General features: G+C 41.4%; 1 protein-coding gene across 1 annotated transcript in view; it reads right to left on the minus strand.

The window, feature by feature from the left end:
• prkci (protein kinase C, iota) overlaps positions 1 to 23,979 on the minus strand; it is a 52,811-nt gene that overhangs the window by 22,563 nt on the left and 6,269 nt on the right. Inside the window, exons 2-3 of the mRNA XM_080441217.1 lie at positions 19,510 to 19,731; positions 724 to 845 (exon numbers count right to left, since the gene is read on the minus strand). Coding sequence (XP_080297343.1) covers positions 724 to 845; positions 19,510 to 19,595 — 208 coding nt within the window. The 5' untranslated portion in view covers positions 19,596 to 19,731. The remainder of the gene's footprint in view (positions 1 to 723; positions 846 to 19,509; positions 19,732 to 23,979) is intronic.

The following is a 23,979-nucleotide window of genomic DNA, read 5'->3' on the forward strand; positions in this document are numbered from 1 at the left end:
GGACTTGGGAGGGGACTCAGGGTATAATGGTGGTGGTGCGGGGGGGAACCCTTTCTAAGACTGACGTGAAAAGCTATAGCCTCAGAGTCAAGAAGGCGTAATGTGTATTTGTGTGCGTCTATGAACGTTTATGTTTATACGAGTAAAGGTTTGCTGCACAGCAGAAATACAGTGTAGACGGTCATTTTAGCATCATACAACCTAATAGAAATATTTTTGTTTAGGGGAAATAGTGGAGAACTCCATGTGCAATTCATGACTTAGACAGCCTAGTGAGGGCTGTCTAAGTCATGGATTGCAGCTGTCAGGACCCGAGGAAGCTGTAGGGGGAGAAGCGTTTCTATGGCATACGGTGCAACTTTGCATATTTGTGGCACCCCCTATGGGCAGAAGTGAAAGTGATTTTGGATGTGCCTCTATAGAGGCCCTTCAACATGTGATTCCAATGTGGGGTTGATTGGATGTTACGTTTATGATATGTTTGTATATTATGTATATGTTTTTTTGTAAGAAATAGGCCCCTGCCACTAGTTTTGGAAGCCAAAAATACAGGTAACCCGATTCAGATGTTACTAGACGTATCAGTAGGCGACGATCTCTGATGGTCTAGCTACACAAGACTAATATTTGTAGCATGCGGTGCCCCCTATGGATGCTGTGTCCAGTGTGTAGAAAGCTTTTAGACAGATAGTTGGACAGTGGGAGGGAGGAGGGGAGGCATACCTTCCTCGTCGATCCACTTCATAGTGAAGAGCTGGTCGTTGTCCATGGAGCACATGTCCCTCACCTCCCCGTACAGGCCCTCATAAGAGATGGCCGGCTCAAAGTGGGTGATCATGATGTCCCTGCACAGAAAAACAGACAGTTCTGAATGTTAATTAACTGTGTGGTAGATTTAAAAAAGACATGTTATGTTTTGACACGTTGCTCATGAAAACAATTTTATTGTGGAAATGGAGCAGTGCCTTCATTAAACTTGAAGAGAAGATGTGATGTCCACAATGGCACATTCACGAAAAACAAATCATTTTATGGCGTTATGAATAGTGCATTCATTCATTGAGTTAAACAAGGGATCTGGGAATATGGTTTTAGCAGCAGTGAATACAAGAAAACTGTATCCTACCACTGACCTTCTAACCTTGAAAGTCAAGCTAAACTGCAGTAAATGTGCCTTCTTTCCAACTACTAAGAGGCTCCAGAGTGCCCGACGTTCAATGGAGAGACTCGAGAGAGAGCAAGGTGAATGGGAGCCAGGAGCCTGTTCAAACAACGCTGTGACTCACAGACTCTCGTCTGACACATTGTATCGGTCTATTCATCTACGCAGCATGATGGTGGTGGGTGTGTGAGAGACACACACACACACACACACACACACACACACACACACACACACAGGAGAGCGACAGAGCGAGAGGCAGAAGGAGTGAGAGAGAGAGAGAGAAAGAAAGAGAAAGAAAAGCAGGAAGAAAAAGAGAAAGAAAGACACCGTAGACCACTTGGTTACTGGAGAGCAGAGGAACAGAGGGGAGCAGCATGCCTTACGCTTAATCAACAAACGCTCTGCCGCACGCAACCACCCTCATCCATCACCACACAGCACCCACACACAAACGCATGCACACACACCAACAGAGACACAAACAGAGACACAGACAGAGACACAGACTGGCAATCACTCTCTCTAACACACGCCAGTGTGTGGCGGGTTATCTATCCACAATGTCTAGCAGTAGGTGAGTGAGAATATCATCCCCACTGGACTCGATCATCTATCCCTCATCATCTCTCCTCTGAGGGCGACCCCTGGCCAGCAGCAGGATTGATGTCCTCTCTGCTCCCTGCCCTCTGGCTCCGCAACTGTGTGTTAACAAGTGTGAGCCGAGGGAGGGGGCAGACACGGCGCACACACACACAGTTTTACAGGTCTTATGGCAACAAGAGGTCTGAGCCTAGGCGTCTCAGGGGTGTGGGCGGTACAAACAAAGGGCAAGTGGCGAAGAGAGACAGACGAGTGAGTGAGGAAGACAGTGACATATACTGGCACATGTGCATCCACATTATACAGCAACTGCACTGTTCACTTTATCTCCACTGCTGCAGTGACTTTTGAGAATTGTGCTACATACAGTACAAACAACTAGGGACGATAAATCGCTTTTCGATTACATTTTTGATTAGTGCTATAATCAAATTTTAAAATAGAAATAAAAAATGCTATTACAAATTTGAGTGGATTTAATTTTAAATGTATTTACTGTATGTACTTTTTACTGTCAATATTCAAAGACGTTCAAAAACCTTCCTGTTTTCAAAAATAGACATTTCAAAATGTTCAAAATAAAAACCTACAGTAGCTACTGCTTTACAACAGGAGAGGAAAACAGTGTGTGCATCTGTGCGCCTGGAGTTTCATTTTCCTCAAGCTGCTGCCAAATTGTGAGCGTGATGGGAAGATTTTGACAAACTAGATGACAAAACAGTGCAGTGCAAAATATGCAGGGTAAAGTTTGTATATCACATTCGTCCGTGATGTTAAATTGTGTGATGCGACGTGCTGATCTTGATCTGCTATTTTCGACAACATCATGAATAAAAATCTGGCTTTACAGATTTAGTGTTATCTAACAACGAAAAGTGGTGGATAAAACGCTGTGTGAAATTGGGTCCGTGTCTGTCTTCTAATGTTATACTGTGGTGGCTGCCGTGTGTGTACTGTGAACCAACAGGGACCGGAGGAACAGAGCGAGAGGAGACTGTCCACTTAATCGATTGCGGATGCAGACGTTTTCTCAGACGGCAAATAGAAACTGGCTCAAATGCATTTTGAAACATACCTTGGCCTCAGCGGCCCACTCCAGTAAAGTCTGTGTTTGTTAAACACTTTTTAGAATGCAGTGACTTGTCTAATACCGACAGCAGCATTGATTTGTACAGGAGTTTTTGGCATATCGGTTCTGACCAATCAAGAATCTGTACCAAATTGGCATCGGTTCTCGTACCCATCCCTAGTCATAGTCACACAGCAGAGTAGGCTCTAAGTACAAGAATTGCACGGTTTGCAATGTTGCCACGGCTGTATTGTAAGTGCATGTGATAATAAGAACCTTGAACTTGTGCACAGAAGAACTATACAGTATACAGTCCAGTAGTACATGGATTTATGTCTGGGTTAGACATAGAGGGATAGACACAAAGCGGGCTGGAGAGTGAAAGAGAAAGGTTGACAGAGAGAGAGGGCATAACCCTCTCTCTTTTTACTGCTGCTGGCAAGAGCGTCCCTCACCCCAATTGACTGTAGGACTTTATTAGTATATAGAGGAACTCAACAGAACAGCACCTGGAGTCATCTCTCACACAAACATACACACACGGACATCTCCTGCACAAGGCCATATTAAACACTGGGAGTGTAAGGTCAGTGTAGGTCCAGTCCTTGCCAGGAGAGAACACACACACAAACACACACACACACACACACACACACACACACACACACATACATACACACAGGTGATTTATAGGAGCCTATAAAAAGAATAAGTCATTACTCTGTGACCAGTGTTGGTCCGATAATGCGTTTCTGATATCACAGTTTGCCATCATAGTAATGCAGCATTCTGCCCTGGAAGGGATTCCAAATTCCGGGAAGGAGAAAAGTGTTTCTGGTCAAGAACAAACCTACTCCTTCTCTACCTTGCATTCTCTCCTCTCTCTCTCTGTTGCTTTTTCATTACTCCTTCCCTTTTTTTTAATAATCTTACTCACTTCACCTCCCTCCCTCTCTCACCCGGTGAGGGCTTTTTTTTTTATTCTCTCGATCCACACTCACAGATTCTTGCTCTCTCATTCTTGTCCTCCCTTGTTCATTTGTTTTCGCTCTCTCTCTCTCCCTGCATCCGTTGGTGTTAATCAGTGCTGATGGTGGGGGAGTGGAGAGTAGGAGTAAAGGGTGTGCTTTCTGTCACTCTGGCTCCCACAGTCGGATCTCTGTTCTCAGGCTGAGACGGCAGGTCTGCTTCCTGCAAAACCACCGCCTGGCCTGATAAGCGCAGTGGGAGATAGAGAGCAGTGTTGCCAGGTCTGCTTATATATTATAAGTGACTTTGGGCTTGTTTTTCTCCAAAGTTGCTTGTAAATATTGGTAGTTGGCGTTGCGTTTTTTTTGTGCTTGTGCAGTTGCTTATTTCGGCATGCAGTCTAATGCTGTTTAAACCAGTGGTTCTCAAATATTTTTAAATCAAGGACCCCCAAATTTATATGTATTTGTCCACTGACCTCCAGCTGCAAATATTTTGTGCCAGGGACCCCCCATACCAGATGTGTTGTTAAAATGTTTCAGAAATATTCGACATTTTGTCACTTCTTTTTCACGTTTTCTTTTTTTTTTAAATAGCAGATCTACAAGCTCATAACCCATTGTAGATAGGCTATTTTCAAATAGCCGATGCCATAAAGATTTAGAGTGCTCATGTGGCCTATTAGTCACTTCTTTTGGGCTTGTTTTCATACACCTGGTTGCTTATTTCTCCCGCAAAATCTGGCAACGCTGATAGAGAGAAACAAACGCACACTGATACACACACACACACGTTTCATTCATGTATATATGGAGACCACGGAACCCACACACGTGTGCACAAACACACATACTGTACACAGAAGGTTGAATACAGAGACATTTTTACATACACAGACACAAACACACTCACACAGAGTTGCCTCACGCTGTCCGCAGAGAGCACAGAGAGTGTATTAATGCCAACAGGATACTTGCTGTGCGAGTACGTCAGTGTAACTGGACCCGAGCTGTGGCTGTTGTTGACACTCCTTGTGGCTACTACACTGTAGTTAAAGTTTACCTGCTGCTCTGTCAAACAAACACTTTCTCTGACACCGATACAGAGCTTAGCTAATGGTTACTGACAGCGCTGGCAGAAAATCCAGGTGGGTAACAGAGTGGGGTCAAAGTATGCCAATAGTAAGGCAGCATGATGTCTATATCTACAGTTTATCTATATCTCTATCTACACAGTGTATCTATCTATCCATCTAGCTATCTGACTGAACACTGCAATTGTAGAATGATTTACATCTGGATTGTTCTTACTAACTAGCCTGTGAGTTTCACGAGAACCAGACACTGGCTATATAGATGTTGATTTCAATGTTGATTTCTGCAATTCTTTTCATCACCTATTTTTCCTCACTGTGGGGGAAGACTAAGAGAAGAAGCGTGTTCTTTGAGTTGGCTTAAGTTCTGGAGTTGCGTTTCATTACTTATTTTTTTTAAATAAGAAGGAATAACTATATAATATAATTTTTAAATGTAACGCTAGACGTCTCACATTTGCTCCAATGTTGAAGAGCCAAAAAGCAATCATTTTACTCTTGTATGACCTGAATAACAAAAAAGTGTTTCCCCTATATGCATTTCACTGTGGCTGCCCGCCACTTCTTGAATTGGCCCGTCACAGCTTAATTCTTATGAAAATTATTATTTTGATACACAAGTATAGTGTATGAATTTGGCAAGCCTGTATTCATGCAGGTCTCCTGAGTCTATGGGTCTCCTGTGAAACAGCTCCCCTAGGCCAACACCTTTCTATGGGTCACAGGTTTATGCTTGACCGTTGGCTGGAATGTGTTTTGTTTTACATGCTATGTTTGTATAGCTTTTCTAAGATGATTTCAACGCAGATTTTGCTGTTCTTTAGTAGGATGCATGCAATGGACGCATCGACGGTGAGTAAGTTGATCTGCTGTTTTTGGTGTTGGATCGAGCTCAATGGTAGGTATGGCAGTCAATAACCATCCATGGGACCGCCCGAAAGACCCACACTGACTTGACTTCATTTGGGAGAAAAAGAAAGCGGTAGAAACAAAAACGAGCACACTCAGACCATTCATCTGGTGCATGGCTCACAATGTATAAAACAAAGAATAGCCAGCACTCTGAAGTCCCTCTGGTACTTTTTAATTAATAAGGCACAGGCATACACAGACACGTGACGTTACGGCGTCAATCCTTGTGTATCCGAAAAAGAAAGCGGTCAGTGGTGTCGTTTGTACCAGGGGGGTACTGATAAGACAGACAGAGAATACGAAAACAAGGACTTTAGCTGCTGTTCGTGGTTGTAAATAGCCACTGCGACTCCGCGACACTGTCAATCTCAAAGAGATGCACAGTGCGCACGAGAGGTCCTCCGCGCTAGCCTGGTTCCAGACCATAGACCCCGCCCAGTGTGCCTTCTCTCTGTGGAGTGGACTGCCTCTCTTGGCCTGGTGTTGTAATGTCAACCTAGGATTTATTCAGTACAAAAATGTATTGTCTAATGAGAGTCCGAGGTGGGGGTGGGGATCCCTTGTGATTGGTTTAGGGAAATTCTAAACCAATTCTAATTGGTTTAAGGAAGTTCTAATCCCCTCCCCCTTGTAATCGCCTACACTGGAGCCAATGTCAGACTGATTATTCAGTCTGATAATCAGGCTACCTCCGCGTCACAGTTACAACTTCATCCAAGGGGAAACACTGACATGATACAAACAATTAAGCAGTTAACATACTCATGCTCCCTCTGTGTCATGTGTAACTAGAGATACTGCATTGCGGTTATATGCCTCTGCCAACCAGTTACAATTTACATCCGTCATTGTCTGTCCAGACTATGTTTTTAAAATCTTGAAAATGTGTGCAAATCTTTGAATATATGATATGATGAGACTATGAAAATCAGTGTTGGAACAACATTTTAGAGTGTAGAGAGAGGAAGAGAGGAGTCGAACAGTGCAGCATAAAAGTAAAGAAGCTGCAACAGAAAAACTCAGCATTATTTAGCATAATTTACTGAGTTTGGTACTGGTACTGGTTCTCACCACAGAGTATTTTGCCTCAAAGCTATTCGCATTGTTGACGGCACATTCAGGTTGAAGCATTAATTCACAGTAAAATTTACTTCTGAATAAAGATTTCATCGCTTTATCGCCGAGAAAAATATGTCCATCGTGTGTGTAAGTGCCTTTAAGCCACTTGGAAGCTGGACTGAATGGACGAATGCACCAGAGTTTTTTTTAAACCGCAGAAAACGGGTTAGGAGTGAAAATTCACTGCTCTGTAATTAAAGGGAATCAGTTATGTCATCCTCAGGAGAACCAGGGACACACAACCATGAAAGAGTTCAGGTGGACAGCAATTATGTCCCAGGTGAAAAGGACAAGCTGGACCATGGTGATACTGTAAGCTTTAGGAATAGATGGAGTGACATGACTATTATGAGTCAGACTCCCTTGCAGTGAGAAAAACAATTAATGTTATAATATCCTAATGAGTATAATTGGCTGATAATTGTATTGAAATCCAAATAGCGTTTGAAAATGTTTGCCTATAATGACATGCAGAAAATAGGGACACTAGGTTGAAAGCGGTTAACAGCAATTTCTTAATAATATACCTGAGTGCAGAGGGTCTAAATCTGCACTTATGTATGAGAGACCAGGTAGCAACTTGTCAAACGTAGACCTTACTTCTGATCTTATCTGAATACTTCAAAACTTGCGGAACTCCCTGCCTAGTGCTTAAAGGAACATACTGGAATGATTGTGACGTTAAAGCCATCAGACTATGTAGCGTTATTGTGGTATTAACCCACAAACAACATTATTGTAATCTTGAGCTATATCAGTTTATCCATTAGCGTCGATTCCTTTGAGGTGATTCAGTAGATTGGCCGGCATGAAGGATCCGGCATCCTCCTGGGCCAATCACAGTTTTGATCTCATTGCATAACTCAATGTTATTATGCAATGAAGGAAGGAAAGGTAAATATAAGCACATCACTGTTTGCAGCAGGGCGAAGGAGTGATTGTGACGCATGCATTTCTTTTTCAACATCAGTCTATTAAAGGTAACCTTGCGTCACCAGTCTTTCCACCTCGGAGGAAAGCCTTGTCTGCGTTACTAAAGACCCATATGATCCGGTCTAGGCCACGCCTACTGAAAAAAATAAAAGAAAATATAATCCTCTTTCCGGATTGTCGCGATCCGGTTTTGCGGTGCCGCTTTGGTTCCCCAATCCCTATTTAAATGGAATAGAATTTCCCCGTGGGATAATACGGATAATACAGACGCTAAATAGTCTCCGGAAAGTACATTCACATTTATATTAAAAAAATAAGCTAAACTACGCCGCATCAAGGATTTTATTAGGACGGGCCTATTTTGGGGTGAGTCTGGGGTGGGTCTTTCCGGATTGTCGCGATCCGGTCGGCTGATGACGCGAATGACGCGCCCGGTGACGTAGGACTACTTCCGCTCCCGACCGGATCATATACCCGAAAAGGAATGCTGCCCAGGCTATATTAACTCATTCAGTGCCAAAAATATTTCTGGCTATATCACCCCTGTGCCAAGGCCAAAAATACATTGTAAAAAAAAAGTGCTTTGGAGCCGAGATACAGCCTTTTCAGTAAGAAGTTAAACAAGAAGTGAATGGAGCAGCAAATCTTCAAATCATCATATCTTGGGTTCTGAACCTTTTTAAAAAAAAAAAAAAAAAAAAAAAAAAAAAAATATTTTTTGAGTTTTTTTTTTTTTTTTTTTTTTTTTTTTTTTCATGACGTCTCAGACGTCATTGGCACTCTGGGCTTATGAAAAACGTGACGTCTGCGACGTCATTGGCACTTAATGAGTTAAAGGCCAGGCACCTGGAGTTTTCTAGTTCTGCATGATATTATAAATTAGTTACTGACATTATTATTAATTATTAATTGAGATGCCTGAAATAAGTATGAAACCATTGTAATGAGGCTGTCTGTTTGTGTATCACCGTCTGCACATTTGGTGCTGAAAACAGCAAAATAAACGGGCTGAAACGCAGTACCCGATCAGTCAAATTAAAGGCGATGAGCCATGCCGTTCAACTATACACACTCTAGGTTGTTGTGGTGCATGTTTACTGGACACCTCCAGTTAGCTTAGTAAATGAAATGGCAACTGCAAATGCATGGAACTCCGAAGGGTGGGCAAGATTGACGTTGACGGACATCATCAATATGACGTCAGTCGTCTCCATATCTGGGAAATGTTGTTGTTGGGGACATACATACAGTACGTACATACATACATACATACATACATACATACATACAGTACGTACATACATACATACAGCGATTCCCAACCTATGGGCCGGGGCTCACCGGTGGGCCGCAAGGGCATTGCAAGTGGGCCCCCAAATAATTGGCAAAACACAAAGATTTCAATAACAAAATAAAACAACAATATAAACAAACTAGAAAATGTGCTCCTCGGAGCACAAGTCTCCGCCAGCAGACTATAGCTGGACTTACTGAAGGTACTGTTCCAATCAAGTCTGATTGATCCTGTTTTACCTCACTTCAAAAAGTAGGGGCTTTTTGAAGTGACACACCGTCACTTCAGCGGCTAGAGGGACGCGTGACGAAATAAAATTCTATAAATAGGTGTGTCACTTCAAAAAGCCCCTACTTTTTGAAGTGAGGTAAAACAGGATCAATCAGACTTGATTGGAACAGTACCTTCAGTAAGTCCAGCTATAGTCTGCTGGCGGAGACTTGTGCTCCGAGGAGCACATTTTCTAGTTTGTGACACGTGTCAATTTGTGACACGTGTCAATTTGTTGACACCAATGCCTCTGATTGGCTAGAGTCTAGCCAATCAGAGGCATTGGTGTCAACAAATTGACACGTGTCACGTGGAGCTTGCCCAATGTTAGCTTGGCTAACAATGTTTGCTCACACACGGCGGGACGAAGCGAAAACGGACGGGTGATTTGCACGGACGGGTGATTTGGACTAGAAGATACTGTTCCAATCAAGACTGATTGATCCTGTCTTACCTCGCTTCAAAAACGTAAACGGCTTTTTGAAGTGATACACCTTTTTATTATAGGATTGTATTTCGTCATGCGTCCCTCTAGCCAATCAGAGACATTGATGTCAACATATTGACACGTATTAAGAGTTCGGCTTTGTTGTGGGATCATTTCAACTCTAGTCCTCTTCTACGTTACAATTGTAGATGAGTATGCTTTCTTAGCTTTGGCCTTCTGCGCCTTTGCTTGACCAATGTTAGGTGTTCTCAGAGGGAAACACACACGCACAGACGGGTGACTTGGACTTACTGAAGGTACTGTTCCAATCAAGTCTGATTGATCCTGTTTTACCTCACTTCAAAAAGTAAGGGCTTTTTGAAGTGACACACCTATTTATAGAATTTTATTTCGTCACGCGTCCCTCTAGCCAATCAGAGGCATTGGTGTCAACAAATTGACACGTGTCACGTGGAGCTTGCCCAATGTTAGCTTGGCTAACAATGTTTGCTCACACAAAGCGAAAACATATTCTCCACCTTCGGCGGAGACAATAATGTAAAAACAATGTCATAGTATTTTTTCTTTAAAAGCCTTGAAAGAAAAAAAATAGTTTTCTTTGTGATACCGATATAGGAACTTAAAGTATACTATGTTCGTTCCATTGCTCCAAGGGGGAATACAATAAACATGCTCTGTAAATGCACGCGGCCCACACATCTGACCACTTAACGCGGCAGCCGAATGGCTGGTCAGATGGGTGGGCTGCTACTAACGCTTTAAAGATTTCCAAGTGGGCCCTGATCCAGCTAAGGTTGGGAACCACTGCTTTGGACGGATGACCCCTTGCCAGAGTGCCACACTGTAAAAAAAAAAAATCAGCAGCAAACTAAAATGGATACGGGAAACCAGGCCGTGCGATTTGTCCGGGTGACTCAGGCAGAAGGATTGTGCAGTTCGCTAAGAGCAGCTTATTGCAAAGTGAGCAAGAAGGAGGGACGTAGCATTCCACGCAGACCTGGCATTCTTCGCTTCACTCTCCTACTGGAAAGGCTTGTTATAGCTAAATTAAAGAGACATGGGGGCTAGCGATGGGCCCCACAGCATCTCAACCACCATGAGCAGGGTACGGTAGCCCCATCTGCCCAGTGAGAGGCCATTTGTCACCGGTGAGCGCTCAAGCACGGGAGAAGGGAGGTCAGGGTGCCTCCGTGGGCTACTGCACACACCTAGGACCATTCATCTCTCTGTCACCGCTGCAAAGCATGGGGTATGCCCCATACACATGCACACACATACACTTCCAACACACACACACACATGTTCATGCACACATACAAAGACATATAAACTCAGTCATACGTACATAAAACACATGATGTGCACGCTCTCCTGCTTAACTGCAACTCACAAAGACCTTCGCCTCAACCGCCCTGTGTCACACCCTGACACCATCCCTACCAGTAAGACAGCGGGTCAGGGTGAACGGAACAACGGCTCCAAGACTGGAGGATGCTCCCGCCTCCGGGCAACGTGCCCCCCCCCCACCCATGCGAGTGGGGAGGGAGCCTGGCTCCTCTCAGCACACCAAAGCAGCAGCGACATGCACTCCTGCTGAGGTGGAGGACAGAGCTGCTCATATAAGTCATAGCTACTACACACATACTACACACAAAGAATGCTCATATAGGGCATAGTGAGAGATGGTATGGGGTGCAAGCAATACATCACCCAGTATAGGCCTAATGCACACAGTAGATAATGTGCATGTCGGGAATGTAACAATAACAATAGTCCTAAAACGAAAAAATTATCGGTAAGTCGAGGTGTGTGTGGGCACATTTGTGTTACTTTGCGAGTGCATAATGTGCGTGAAAATCACCAAATCTCCTGCTGGATTCAGCTTCAAGTGATCAGTTTTTGATCTCTCTGGAAAGTGGTGGTGATTGTGCTGCTGACTTGACTGGTAGATTGGAAAGTCAGCAAAGTTGCCTTGACACATCTGGCGCTCCACAGTTCCAATAACTTGTCATGAGCTTCAATCTAGTACTTGTAAAGTGCTGTTTAAAGTTTAAAAGATACAGCTTGGTGCCCTGCCGTTAAGCGCGCTGTTTGAAAGGAGGCTGATTTCACTCACGCATCTCCCTGATCAGCTGCTTCCTGCCCTGCAGTTTTAAATTCAGGGCAATGAGGTGCTCCTTAATTTGCCACCATAAAAGCAAAGTCATTCAAACACTTTTCAGAGAGAATCAGTTGGCACAGACTGTGTAAAAGTGTGAGAACTGTGCAGGTTGGGCTGTAGCAGCTGTAGCACCCCATTGCAATTTGGTTTCGTTACGGAAGTAAATTTAAACACCAACTCACAGATAACATTGAATCGATCAATTTAATTTATATGCGGCTTGATTCAAAGGTTATGGGGGCCGTATCTGGCCCGCAGGCCTTGAGTTTGACACGTGATCTACACAGTATGGACATAGTGGATAAGTGAGTGCTGGGAGTAACAAGCACAAGACCAGGGTCGCTTCTCTTACTCTAAACAAAGCAAAGCACAGCCTTAGAGTACTGATGCAGACAGCGGCTCCATTGAAAAATTATGTGCTGGTCCTTACAAAGGAGGGAAAGGGCTGAACTACTCAGGCGAGCCAGTGTAATCCCAGTTTCCTGCCAAACAACATGCCTTCCTAGTCTGAGAGTTGTTTTGGATTTGGCAGAAAAACACAAAGCGCTACTTTATAGGTATCCAGGTGCACCAAAGAAATAATTATGGGGGGGGGGGGGGGTCTGGATATCTGACTCATTTATTTACACTATCTTAACATGTGACAAGGATCTGACCAGGAACTCTTCTTGTGGGTTACTGCCCGGGCTGTGTGTAAACCATGTTCTTCAAAAAGGGTACTGACAAATCACTTTGATATTTACCTAACCATTTACTGTAGTAGCTAGTAGGTATAAAAGCTTAAGTGACGTGATATGTGAAACAGAAACAAGAAATGAGAGAGGAACTGGGGTAGAGCTCTCTGGTTGGCTGTTTAGCTTTGCAAGGAGCCCTTTCAAGCCTGAGTGCTCATTCTCCAACAAACTCATGGGACAATGAATAGTCAGAATAGACTATATTATCAATTGATGATGATGATGATTATAAAGTTGGATGACTGGTTGACTTCGCAGTGCAAGGCTCCTGCCCAAAGGGGCAAATAACCATGCAAATTTAATTATTTGAATTCATGCGAGTACAGTATCAATACTATAAGCCCCACAGCTTATAGCATCCAGGCATGTTCATGTGTTTGTTGTTAAGCGAACGTCAACATCTAATTTTAGCACCATACCTGTGCAGTGTGTAATGTAGAGAGCTGCATTCAGCAACTGTTTCACACCTTTCACCCAACTGAACTGATATCCCAACTTCAGTCGACTTACAAGAGAAGCGATCCTGGTTTTGTGCTTGTTGCTGCCAGCACTTAGCCACTATCTCCATACTGTAGATCACATGTCAAACTCAAGGCCTGTGGGCCAGATACGGCCCCAACGACTTTTGATCAAGCCTGCATAGTGCATATACATGATGCTGAATTCAATGTGGCCTGCTGTGAGCTGGTGTTTAAATGTACTTCTGTTCTGCAATGATACCAACTTGCAATAGGGCACACTGCTGAAGTCCAACCTCTCACAATTGTACACAGTCTGTGCCAACTGAACTGACTCTCTCTGAAAAGTGGTTGAGTGACTCTGCTTTTATGGGTGGCATAAAGGAGCACCTCATTGCCCTGAATTTAAAACTGCAAGGCCAAAACAGCTGATCAAGGAGCTGCATGAGTGAAAGCGGACCACTTTACAAATTCAGCCTGGCTGTGCCCATCACCAGTGTACTTAAAATAATGCAATGTTCTTCTGTTCTTCCATGATAACTCAGAAGTTCTGAATATTTTGGTTGAGAAACCAATCTGATCATGTGGATCTTGAGATCAGCATGGGAATGGCATTGCTGCTTCTTCTGGATCTTGAACTTCAGGGTCCAGTGTTAAAGATGCATAATTTGAGTTTTTTTTAAATAGGTGTTTGAAGCTTATCCATGAAAATCCTGGTGGTTTTTGCCACTCTGCATTTCTCTAAAGCATTAATATGGATTTAGACCTTCAAAATGTGCTGTTGAGAACAGCACTCCCCGATGACTGATTTACATAGTACATTCATACACTAGGAGTAACATCACTAAAAAGACTCGCCAATCAAATCCTCTTCAAATACATGCATAAACACCTGGCATGCACAAATATGCATGGCTGCAGTCAGGCTCTGATTGGACAACAGACCCACGTGACAGCCAGAACAGACCTAACTAACACATGAAAGAGGAGTCCAGCAGCTGCGCACACGTGCGTGTGTGTGTGTTCACGATGCACTCCCTAGGCTATTCCCTCTGGAAAATGACAGTTTTGTGTCTTTTTTTGCCTAAATTATGCTTCATTGAACAGCGGTATCCCATGGCAAATACAGCCATCTCTCGAATCCACGACGCGTTGTGGGTTTGTAGATCGGCTTCATGAAGTATACCAAGTTGAGTTTTCCTTCTAGGCGCAGTGGCCAATGTAACAACATTATTATTATTCTTTTAAACACTTTGTTTTTTATTTTTCCTTATGTTGCAGGCAAAAATACAAGAACATGACATTTTGTACGACATCTTATTCTCCCAATCCCCAACCCTCCCCCCAAGGTCATAACAAGACAAATGACAAAATAAAAAATGAAAAAATAATAATAATAATCACTTGACAATAAAGAAAAGGACAAGACAGACAAACAAACGAACAGACAAACCAAACAGTTTAACTTTTGACAAAGTATGATGTTCCTTTCAGGTCAGCTATTATTGTTGAAAGCAATAAATAAAAATAAAGTATATATATTTCGTATCCAGCCGTCTATTGCTTGTAGGCCTCCAGCCAGAGGTCAACAGAGTCAGATTTGTTGGGCGTTATCAATTATATAAGGGAGTGTGTATTTAAGTGAAAGGTATGTTTTCAACAAATTCTATAAAAGGGGTCCAGGTTTTAATGTATCTATCTTTGGAGCCACTACGATTATATCTCAATTTCTCCAAAGGTATCATGGTGAGTACCTCTTTGACCCACTGTTGAAATGAGGGAGGTTTCTCTGATTTCCATTGTCTAAGTATCAGCCTGCGAGCCATCAGCGTCGTGAACGCTACAGCATTTGCTTGGAGACCCGTTCCCCGATTGGAGACACCCCAAAGACGGCAATCACCGGACAGGGATCCACCACTCCACCACCTATATAAGAGATTGCTTCAAAAATCCCTTCCCACAATCTGACTAATGAGTTGCACGACCAAAACATGTGGCCCAGCGTGGCTGGTCTGTGCTGACGTAACAACAACATCTACAACAACATTATGACAGCGTTCTCGCAAGCCATTCTATAATGTTTGCACAGAACACAACCTTTATTCTATCACTACCTACATTGTGACATTATGGCAAAACTAGGTTATTATTTACATTGCAATTCATTATATATAATATATATATATATATATATATATATATATATATATATATATATATATATATATATATATTTAGCCCTGATAAGGCATAATTCCATCTAATAAGTCTAATATTGCCTCTTGCCATAGTGATACGGGTGTGTGAAGGTTTTGTTTTAATTTGTTGTCGTTTTTTTTTGGGGGGGGGGGGACTTCTGCATGTTGATTTTAGAGGCGTGGCAAATTAGCATATTAATGAGGGGTTGTTTCTATAGGCGTGGCATTCGATTGGTCTCAATAGAGACATTTAGGGTGCTTCTTGAGGACACACACTATATAGTGACTGCACCTGTTTCATGTAACACTATATTTATTTGCATCTGTGACAATAGTAATGATTCAAATGTTTGTTATTGTTTTTCATAATGTATGTGTTTTATATGCCGTTATCAGGGCGTCCTTGAAAAAGAGAGCTTGCTCTCAAAGGGCTTCCCTGAATAAATAAAGGGAAAAATTAATAATAATAATAATAATAATGTTGGCATATTTAATAGATCCTGGAATTCTAAATGAGGGCAAAGACACAGCCAAGTATGAGGTACTATAAAACTCCTTTATGGGGAAAAAAATCGTGAAATAAATACTCTGATCAGATCTTTGTTAATCAGAGATTAATTTTTCTGAAGATTAATACCATAGTATGGACATGTGAACTCTGACTTTAGCATTTTTCCTACTTGCCCTGCATGGCAAGCACTTCTCCAAAAACTAAACTTCTACTTGCCCTGCCTAGGTGTACTGTTGTGGGCAGTGCAGCACGTAGATTTCTCTCACAATATACAAATCCATTGCCTGTTGATTGTGTGTAAAACACTACAGAACATGAGCTTCTTAAAAAAAATGTTTATTTATATTAGTCATATCTAATTGTAGATGAATATTGGTTCCAAGTTCCAAATATTTACGTATTTGAAGCGTGGACAGGTAAAAGCAATATGGCAAGAAGAAACTGAACCTATCAAATCAATCAATAGTCATTTCAGATCAGACATGCTCAGCAGGGCTCCAGTCCACACTTTCCACTGGTAGCACTGGTGCAGTACTGTCCCTTTAAGAATGAGACTCTGCGTTGCCTGCAAATGACATCATCTGAGATCTACAAGCTAACAATGCAATTACATCAGTAATACATGTATGTCAGTTTGTAGATCAGTTTTGCATGTGACTCTGTATTAAGGAGAGTGTGTGTGTGCGACTGTGCGTGTGGCTGTGCGCACGCGGCCTGTACTCTCGCACACAACCTGATCAAGTGAAATGTCTTGATCTTGCCTCACAAGCGGGTGAGGCAAGTCAACTGAATTCAAAACTTTTATAAAACAATCAATATATGTTTGTCTTGTGTGCACCAGTGATTCGATTTAAATTACATGACTCTCGAGACATGACGTCGCCGTCAGTTGCTTTGAAGAATAGCACTGTTTAGCATGTTGCTTCAATGTACACTACACACGCAATAATGATGAACATGCAGCAGGAAGAGACTAGCCTAATGATCATCCTGCACTCACACCAATACGATCAGGTGACATGTTAATTGGCACACTTTCGGTGGCAGGCCTCCTCATGCAAAAAAGGTTCTGAAAAGGCAGACAGTGTCCACAACTGATGAGAGAAATCAAGAATAATTGAAATCAAAACAAAACATCATACTCAGGTGGTACTTGCTGACCAGGTAGGTCTAGACAGGTTTCACTTGCCCGCAATTGTGTGTTACTTGGTCCGGGCAATCAGGCACCTGTTAATGTCGGACCCTAGACATCATGTGACCAGCGTATATGACGTATCTATGTGTGATTAGCTTTAGACAGACAGACAGACCAATCATCTCATAGACGGCCTCCTACAGAGCCACGCCAGAAACACACTGATTGAAGCACCCTTTTAGTCAACTTTTTGATTCAATTTGTTTCTACTGGAACATTACAACATTTAGGTATAGTTTACTTTCATATCACCAGTCTTGATCTGATGGTCTACGCAAAATGAGGGTCCACTCCCAGCGTGAAATCAGTTAAGAACCAATAACGTTAAAAACTAAGGATTAAGGAAGAATGAAAACAAGTTCAAAACTTGACAGTTTTAGTGTACATTTATCCACCCAAATAGAATGTATGGGCTCCTGAAGAAGGAGAAAGTTTTAATTGCACAGAGTTTGTCATCTGCATTTTACCCATCCTTCATATTGGAACAGCTAGTGTCACTGCCCCTGGAGAAGTTATGTGTTAGTGTCTTGCTCAAGGAACCTTCTGATTTCCTGGCGTCTGCTCTATATCCTGAGCCACTGCCAAGTTTAGTGAAGTACTGTAGTGTATGGTGCGTAAATTAACACATGCACCAATAACTGAGAACTATGCACACAACTGCACTGGAAAATAATCACAATATTCAATAACATCATTCATCAACCACAATTGCATTGTGTCTTGGACTTCAGTATCACGATATTGTGGGATCTAATGACGCAGCCAGTGAGGGACCATCCGTCCCTATTGAGTACCAGTGTTCATCAACTCTATATGAAAACAATGCCAGTGACAGGCTGAGGGTGCCACGGGTTGGTACAGTACAAGACTGAGCCTACTGCTGCTGGCACTCACTGACAATAGACTTGAATGAATGAACCAGTAAGGCACTGTCCCCCAAAACTACTAAATTTGGGACAGCATTCACAAAAAAACTTATAATAATGTGGAGGTTTTATGTTACTAGATAGTTGTACCAATAATATATCAAATTCAAGACACATGCAGCTGGAAAACTGGCCCATACCGTTTAGAATGATTTGAAATCAGTTAAAGGCGGTTAATTATCACTTTCTTCCTCTAGCCACAGAGGCGGTGGAATTCCAAAATCTGACAGGCACAATTTCACCAGAACAATATGAATAGAGAGAAGCCCCAAATTAAGCCTGTATAGAACCCCTGTCCTGGCTCCTTACAGCCCAGATTTCACTGCTAAATGTTTTGAAAAATGGTAAATAATAATACCAACGACCAACTTAAACTTGACCAACTGAAGACACCCTTTCCATTTCAATAGTTTTTTATTTATTTATGTTTTACATAGTTGACATTCCTTTGTAGCAATCTCGCAAATACTTGGGATGTTTTGCTCAGTGAACAGGAAACCGATGATGCAGGGACACTGCAGTGTTCGGGGTGTGTGTATAACAAGACTGAGAAATACAACAGGTCTGGCAAAGGTTGACTTGTGCTACACGTTTTACCGGTCTTCAATGAACTGGAGTCCCAGAGACAGCCAGAGACAGCAGCCAGAGGGAGTGTCAATTGGACGGAACGCGGTGACAAATCATTTCCATCACTAAAAAACAAGAAACTTACCAACACTACACCGAAACTGCATCACAACACATCAACATTGACCATTGATCATTATCATATGAATGCGGACGTGAGCAATGACAGTCTGACGAAGGAACTATGTCACACAAAGGAAAGGGACCAAACTTGAAACTTGTGTCAATCAATAACTAGTTCCAAACAACTCGATTCATTAGCAAGCTGACGTTACATACAAGATAGCATTAACAGTAACGTTAGAGCCCAGGCACACCAGCATGTTAGCTGTTAGCTTTCAAAGTTCCACATCAGAAAGCTTTGCAGGAATGTGACAAGCCTCTGATCAGAGACTTCACTAGAGATCATAAGTTTAATCACCATTCCTTCCACAACCCAGTTAACCACAGCAAGCCGACAATGACAACCATAGTAGGGAACTTTAACAACATGTGTGTATATCTTTTAGAGCTCACACACACTTTGTCACCACTCGGACAGAAAATGACGTCTTTTTATGCACAAGACTCTTTTTCTCAGATGAAGATGACGTCATTTGTGTTCAAATAAACGAGCCTTTAACTTCCGACTCGCCTGTCTGCCTGGACAAGTTCAACTAGCTTTACTGCTACTAGCCAACACATTAGCAAGGCTGGTTAGCCGCTATAGCTAGCTAACGTTAGCCTGCTGGTTATTACAATGTATTAGAACTCAACAAAACATCTCGTAAACACCACAGCAGGACGTGGGGGGGCCACGGATAACAATGTTGGAAGTTGTAGCTCACCCTTTGTAGTAAGCCTTGACCCGGACCTGGTGGTGGGGGTTCTCCCCGGGGTGGGACATGGTGCTGTCCCGCAGCGTCGGCATCATCGGTCGGCCACCGAGGACTGGAGGATGATGATGGAGGAGGAGGGAGGATGAATCCCCTTCCTTCTGCTTGTTCTGGGAGCGAACTAGTTTTCTGTGTACTAGTACCACCACCACCACCACGCCCTGGCTAAATCAACTGGAGTAACGTGAACCGTCTCTAGCGAACCGACGGTATAGTGATCCCCCCATCGAATGTTGCTGCGCATTAAGTATGGTACTTACGGTAGGACTTGCTCCGTGCGGGGGAAAGGTCCTGAAAGATACATAACGTATCTTATTAAATCTTCTTTTTTATCAACACAACGCAGCTGTTAGTTTACCTAATACTTGACCTTATCTATAATAACAACAAAACAACAATAATAATAATAATAATAATGTTAATAATAATAATAATTATTATTATTAGGCTATCATTTATATTATCAACTCAGTGACATCATTTGGATTGTATAGTCCTCATGTTTGACCTGTTTGATTTTATATATATATATATATATATATATATATATATATATATATATATATATATATATATATATATATATATATATATATATATATATATATAATATTATATATAACACAACGCAGCTGTTTAAATAATACTTGACCTTATCTATAATAACAACACAACAACAACAACAATAATAATGATAATGATAATGATAATGATAATGATAATAATAATAATTATTATTATTAGGCTATAATTTATATTATCAACTCAGTGACATCATTTGGATTGTATAGTCCTCATGTTTGACCTGTTTGATTATATATATATATATATATATATATATATATATATATATATATATATATATATATATATATGTATTATATATATATATATATATATATATATATATATATATATATATATATATATATATATATATATATATATATATATATATATATATATATATTACATATATATTATATTATATATATTGTCTGTCTGTCTGTCTGTCTGTCTGTCTGTCTGTCTGTCTGTCTGTCTGTCTGTCTGTCTGTCTGTCTGTCTGTCTGTCTGTCTGTCTGTCTGTCTGTCTGTGTGTGTGTGTGTGTGTGTGTGTGTGTGTGTGTGTGTGTGTGTGTGTGTGTGTGTGTGTGTGTGTGTGGTGAATCCCAAAGCTATTTGATGTCATCTCTCTAAAAGTTTTGTACTGCACTGTACTTGAACAATAAAATGGCTTGTCTTTGATCTGGATATAATCTGATGTGTTTCATTGCTTTATGTTGGGGCTGATTTTGATATGTTTAACAGATGAAGTATCATATTTCACAAATATATAAACTAGAACCAGGAGACCTGGTACTGCCAGACCCCTAGTGGTTGAAATCTGAATGGCCGGGCTTCGCATGACCGGTGTCCCTTCTATGTCCCTTCTATGACGAAAGAGGGACAGACTTTTTTGGCTGGGGCCGGGGGACAAAGTCACATATCATCTATGGAGAAAACAGATACAAAGCCTCATGTAAGCCCGACCCCTTGGGTCTGGCAAAAATGCACTGTACCTAGTGGTGGAATCTCCACATTCACCTATATTACTAACTATTACTATTACTACCAAATGGACCCTTACAGTTCTGAAACTCTAGGAGATTGGGGTCAATGATAATGAATTTGTTTTGTATTGCACTTCCAAAACAAAGTTGCAAAGTGCTTTACAGAGAAGGGTTACAAACAACAGACAACAAAGCAAAGCAAAAAACAGTTTGTCAATCAAATAACAGCATTTGGTTTAGAACAATCACAGGTAGAACGGTTAAGAAAAACAGGTTGTGTTATCGATGGTAACAAATGGTTTGTCCTTGTAATTAAAACGAGTGAGAATAAATTAAATGTATTATTAGTTATTATTATTATTATCCTTATTATTTCTTTAAATGCAAATTAAATGAACGCTTGAGGGTCCATTTGGTTCCATTTGTACACTCTCTGAGTAACACAGCGGTAAATGATCCAATTTTTGGAACATTTCTCTGCGGAAATTTGGAGAAACATCACTTCAAAGTCAATTATACGTCTTATAACCTTGGACTTTAACCAAACAACTTTAATAGGTGCCAAAACTAATGCAATGTGAATCACTTAATAATGTCCCAACTGTACCTTTGATACCATTTATGGAACATTTATCTACGGAAATTTGGAGAAACATCACTTCAAAGTCAATTACACATGTCTTATAACCTTGGACCTTAACCAAACAACTTCCTTAATAGGTGCCAAAACTAATGCAATGGGAAACACTTAACAATTTCCCCACTGTACCTCTGATACCATTTCTGGAACATTTCTCTGCGGAAATTTGGAGAAATATCACTTCAAAGTCAATTATACATGTCTTATAACCTTGGACTTTAACCACACAACTTCCTTAATAGGTGCCAAAACTAATGCAATGGGAATCACTTAGCAATGTCCCCACTGTACCTTTGATATCATTTCTGGAACATTTCTCTACGGAAATCTGGAGAAACATCACTTCAAAGTCAATTATACATGTCTTATAACCTTGGACTTTAACCAAACCACTTCCTTAATAGGTGCCAAAACTAATGCAATGGGAAACACTTAACAATGTCCCCACTGTACCTCTGATACCATTTCTGGAACATTTCTCTGCGGAAATTTGGAGAAATATCACTTCAAAGTCAATTATACATGTCTTATAACCTCAAACTTTAACCACACAACTTCCTTAATAGGTGCCAAAAATAATGCAATGGGAATCACTTAACAATGTCCCCACTGTACCTCTGATACCATTTCTGGAACATTTTTCTGCGGAAATTTGGAGAAATATCACTTCAAAGTCAATTATACATGTCTTATAACCTCAAACTTTAACCACACAACTTCCTTAATAGGTGCCAAAAATAATGCAATGGGAATCACTTAACAATGTCCCCACTGTACCTCTGATACCATTTCTGCAACATTTCTCTGCGGATATTTGGCGAAATATCACTTCAAAGTCAATTATACATGTCTTATAACCTTGGACTTTAACCAAACCACTTCCTTAATAGGTGCCAAAACTAATGCAATGGAAAACACTTAACAATGTCCCCACTGTACCTCTGATACCATTTTTGGAACATTTCTCTGCGGAAATTTGGAGAAATATCACTTCAAAGTCAATTATACATGTCTTATAACGTTGGACTTTAACCAAACCACTTCCTTAATAGGTGCCAAAACTAATGCAATGGGAAACACTTAACAATGTCCCCACTGTACCTCTGATACCATTTTTGGAACATTTCTCTGCGGAAATTTGGAGAAATATCACTTAAAAGTCAATTATACATGTCCTATAACCTTGGACTTTAACCAAACAACTTCCTTAATAGGTGCCAAAACTAATGCAATGGGAATCACTCAATAATATCCCCACTGTACCTCTGATACCATTTTTGGAACATTTCTCTGCGGAAATGGGGAGAAATATCACTTCAAAGTCAATTATACATGTCTTATAACCTCAAACTTTAACCACACAACTTCCTTAATAGGTGCCAAAAATAATGCAATGGGAATCACTTAACAATGTCCCCACTGTACCGGAAATATCACTTAAAAGTCAATTATACATGTCTTATAACCTTGGACTTTAACCAAACAACTTCCTTAATAGGTGCCAAAACTAATGCAATGGGAAACACTTAACAATGTCTCCACTGTACCTCTGATACCATTTTTGGAACATTTCTCTGCGGAAATTTGGAGAAATATCACTTAAAAGTCAATTATACATGTCTTATAACCTTGGACTTTAACCAAACAACTTCCTTAATAGGTGCCAAAACTAATGCAATGGGAATCACTTAATAATGTCCCCAATGTACCTCTGATACCATTTTTGGAACATTTCTCTGCGGAAATTTGGAGAAATATCATTTCAAAGTCAATTATACATGTCTTATAACCTTGGACTTTAACCAAACAACTTCCTTAATAGGTGCCAAAACTAATGCAATGGGAATCACTCAATAATATCCCCACTGTACCTCTGATACCATTTTTGGAACATTTCTCTGCGGAAATGGGGAGAAATATCACTTCAAAGTCAACTAGAAAAAGTGCTCCTCGGAGCACAGGTCTCCGCCAGGTCAGGTAGGTTATTTTGGCCTCCTGGTGGCGCTATAATAGGTCAATGTTAAAAGGGTGGCATTTGGGGGGCACGGTGGCACAGTCGGTAGTGCTGTCGCCTCACAGCTAGAAGGTCCTGGGTTCGATTCCCGCAGGGGACGCTGTGGGCGCTGGGGGTGTGGTCTCTCCTCCGCGTCATCAGTGCCCATACCCTAGGTGGGGTTGGCGAAAGGGCCTTTCTGTGTGGAGTTTGTATGTTCTCCCCGTGTCTCCTAG

This window comes from Gymnoscopelus braueri (genome assembly GCF_963280865.1).
Source record: "Gymnoscopelus braueri genome assembly, chromosome: 10".
Lineage (NCBI taxonomy): Eukaryota > Metazoa > Chordata > Actinopteri > Myctophiformes > Myctophidae > Gymnoscopelus > Gymnoscopelus braueri.